The 2,237-nt window shown below is 31.8% G+C and overlaps 1 protein-coding gene across 1 annotated transcript; it reads left to right on the plus strand.

The window, feature by feature from the left end:
* The first annotated feature begins 626 nt into the window (after positions 1 to 626).
* LOC107608017 (uncharacterized) lies at positions 627 to 1,872 on the plus strand. Its single transcript, XM_016309910.3, has 2 exons — positions 627 to 1,002; positions 1,298 to 1,872. Exons 1-2 carry the CDS (start codon positions 757 to 759, stop codon positions 1,724 to 1,726), a joined length of 675 nt encoding a protein of 224 aa, XP_016165396.1. The 5' UTR covers positions 627 to 756; the 3' UTR covers positions 1,727 to 1,872.
* The last annotated feature ends 365 nt before the right edge of the window (positions 1,873 to 2,237 follow it).

Here is a 2,237-nt window from a genome sequence, read left to right on the forward strand (position 1 = left end):
AAGACAATAGAAACTCAGTCTAAATTAATCTAAATTTTTTTGTGTTAAATTATTTTATTTTATAATTATCACTGAAATAATTAGATTACTTTTGATATTATAAATATATACTTTTAAATATTATATACATAAAAGTATAAATATTAAATTAAATAAAATAATTTTAGATTATTGTCACTTTAGTCTTATCGATTTAAAACTATATTATTATAGCAGAAATGCAAATTGGCACACATAAATAAAATTTTATGTGTTCTATTTTTACTCTTCTGAATTCTAACCCTAAAAACTGCAAATAGAAAATACATCTAAAAAAGATAGTCCTTAGAAACAGTTATCTATAAATTTTTCTTTAAATTAATCAGCCTGTGACAAAGAGCCCTAAGTATAAATAAATAGAGCCGGAAATCAGAAGTTCAAATAATTAATAACTAAAAATGAATAAAGTAAAATAAAAAAAAAAAAAGGAAATGCGTACATAAATAAATAAATCCATGTTATGATGAATGAGGAGCGAGGCAGCTTGAGAAACACGTCATTCAAAGGTAGCCAGTAAAGGTCTTTAATTTCGTCCCTTGTTAAGTATTGTGTCCCCTTACACCTCCAACTATATAACCAACTTAATCTCACTCCTCCATTCACATTTTTATTTACTCACCACACCACAAACTCGATCATACACTATAAATTTAGTGTGTTCAGAAAAATTAAAGAGGAGTAGAACGTAACGTAACCTACTTACCTAGCTATTAAGCTATGGTTTCCTTTCACAAAGCGCTGCCCGAGAGTCCTTCAGAGCTGAAACTTTCATCAAACAATAATAAGAGAAAATGGGAACAGCCACTACTTACTACCGAAGATTTCTTCAAGGACCTATCAAAATCCTCAAAGATTGAAGCAAATCCTCATCAGAAAATCAATAAATCCATCTTTGATATAGAGTTTCACCTTCAGACTCCGCTACCTTCCGCTAAATTACAACACCACCACCTCACTATTCAGGTATATATATTCACGCGTACCTTATAGTTTAATTTCTTTTGGTTATTTTGTGAATTAATCTAATAATCCTTATTGCATAGTCAATATTGTAGTTCACATTATTGCAAAGAAAAGAAATTAAAAATTTTTAAAAAGTAAGAACATACGAAACCTAAACTAAGGTTCATTTTTAATGGGTTTTATATTAGATTTATTTAACAATCTGCTAGTATTGGTTGAAATTGATTGTTACAGTAATGATTTCTCAGCATTCTTGTTAATTAATTAATCTATCCTGTTGGTTCATATGGATCAGTCAGGGCATATAAATATGAGTAACACAAAGATGATGAACATGAAGAAATTGGATTCAAAGATAACCCCTGAAACGGGCATAGACCTTGAGCTGAACCTGACATGTGAATCACTGAGGAGAAAAGAAGACACAAAGAAGAGTTCCCCTGCTATATTAGCCGACGTGTTCAACAATAAGGACACGTCATCATCATCGTCATCGCAATCACAATCACCGTCGCCGTCATCTTCGTCGCCGCCACTACTGCCATCGTGGTTGTTGCTGGAGGGCGAAGATCAGAAGGAGATGGTTGCAACGGTTTGCATGAGGTGCCACATGCTGGTGATGCTTTGCAAGTCATCACCTTCTTGTCCTAATTGCAAGTTCATGCATCCACCAGATCAGAATCCTTCATTCTTGAAGAGACGCAGATGCAGCCTCTTGTGCTGATTCATGAATGCAGAAATGATAAATCTCACTTATTAATTAATTAATCTTCTAGTTCTGCTTAATTAGTATGGGTAATTTAATTTGACTTTCACTGAATGAGTGTGATGAGTGGCAGCAGATTATATATATAAGCATTAAGATTTTAATTAAGAAACTAACATATATATACTATAATATTATTATTATTATTATTATCATAATTAATCATATCTATGTACATAGAAAAGTGGCTGGTGTTGATCGTTCCTACAATTATTGTGTATGTTTTTAGATGTAAAATTTCGGTAGGCTTTTTTCCCCTTTTTCTTTCAAGAATGGAGGTTTATGAGGCCTCTTAACTATCAAATAGCAAGAGCGCATGTTCTTTGTGATGTCATTGTAATTTCTAGTAATGAGAAGAACCGCGTTTCTCTAATTTGTTATTAACTTCACTTTGATATATATATATATGTAGCCATTTAACTACTGACTTTTCATCAATGGGTATGTAATAAACTCGTTTGTATGCTAC

This window comes from Arachis ipaensis, chromosome B7 (assembly GCF_059453495.1).
Source record: "Arachis ipaensis isolate K30076 ecotype BB chromosome B7, ASM5945349v1, whole genome shotgun sequence".
NCBI lineage: Eukaryota > Viridiplantae > Streptophyta > Magnoliopsida > Fabales > Fabaceae > Arachis > Arachis ipaensis.

What these genes read in the sequence shown, in the direction of transcription:
- LOC107608017 (XM_016309910.3), top strand. Translation starts at nt 757, where the DNA reads ATGGTTTCCTTTCACAAAGCGCTGCCCGAGAGTCCTTCAGAGCTGAAA. An exon ending in ACCACCACCTCACTATTCAG is followed by an intron (nt 1,003 to 1,297) that starts GTATATATATTC and finishes CATATGGATCAG; the next exon opens with TCAGGGCATATAAATATGAG.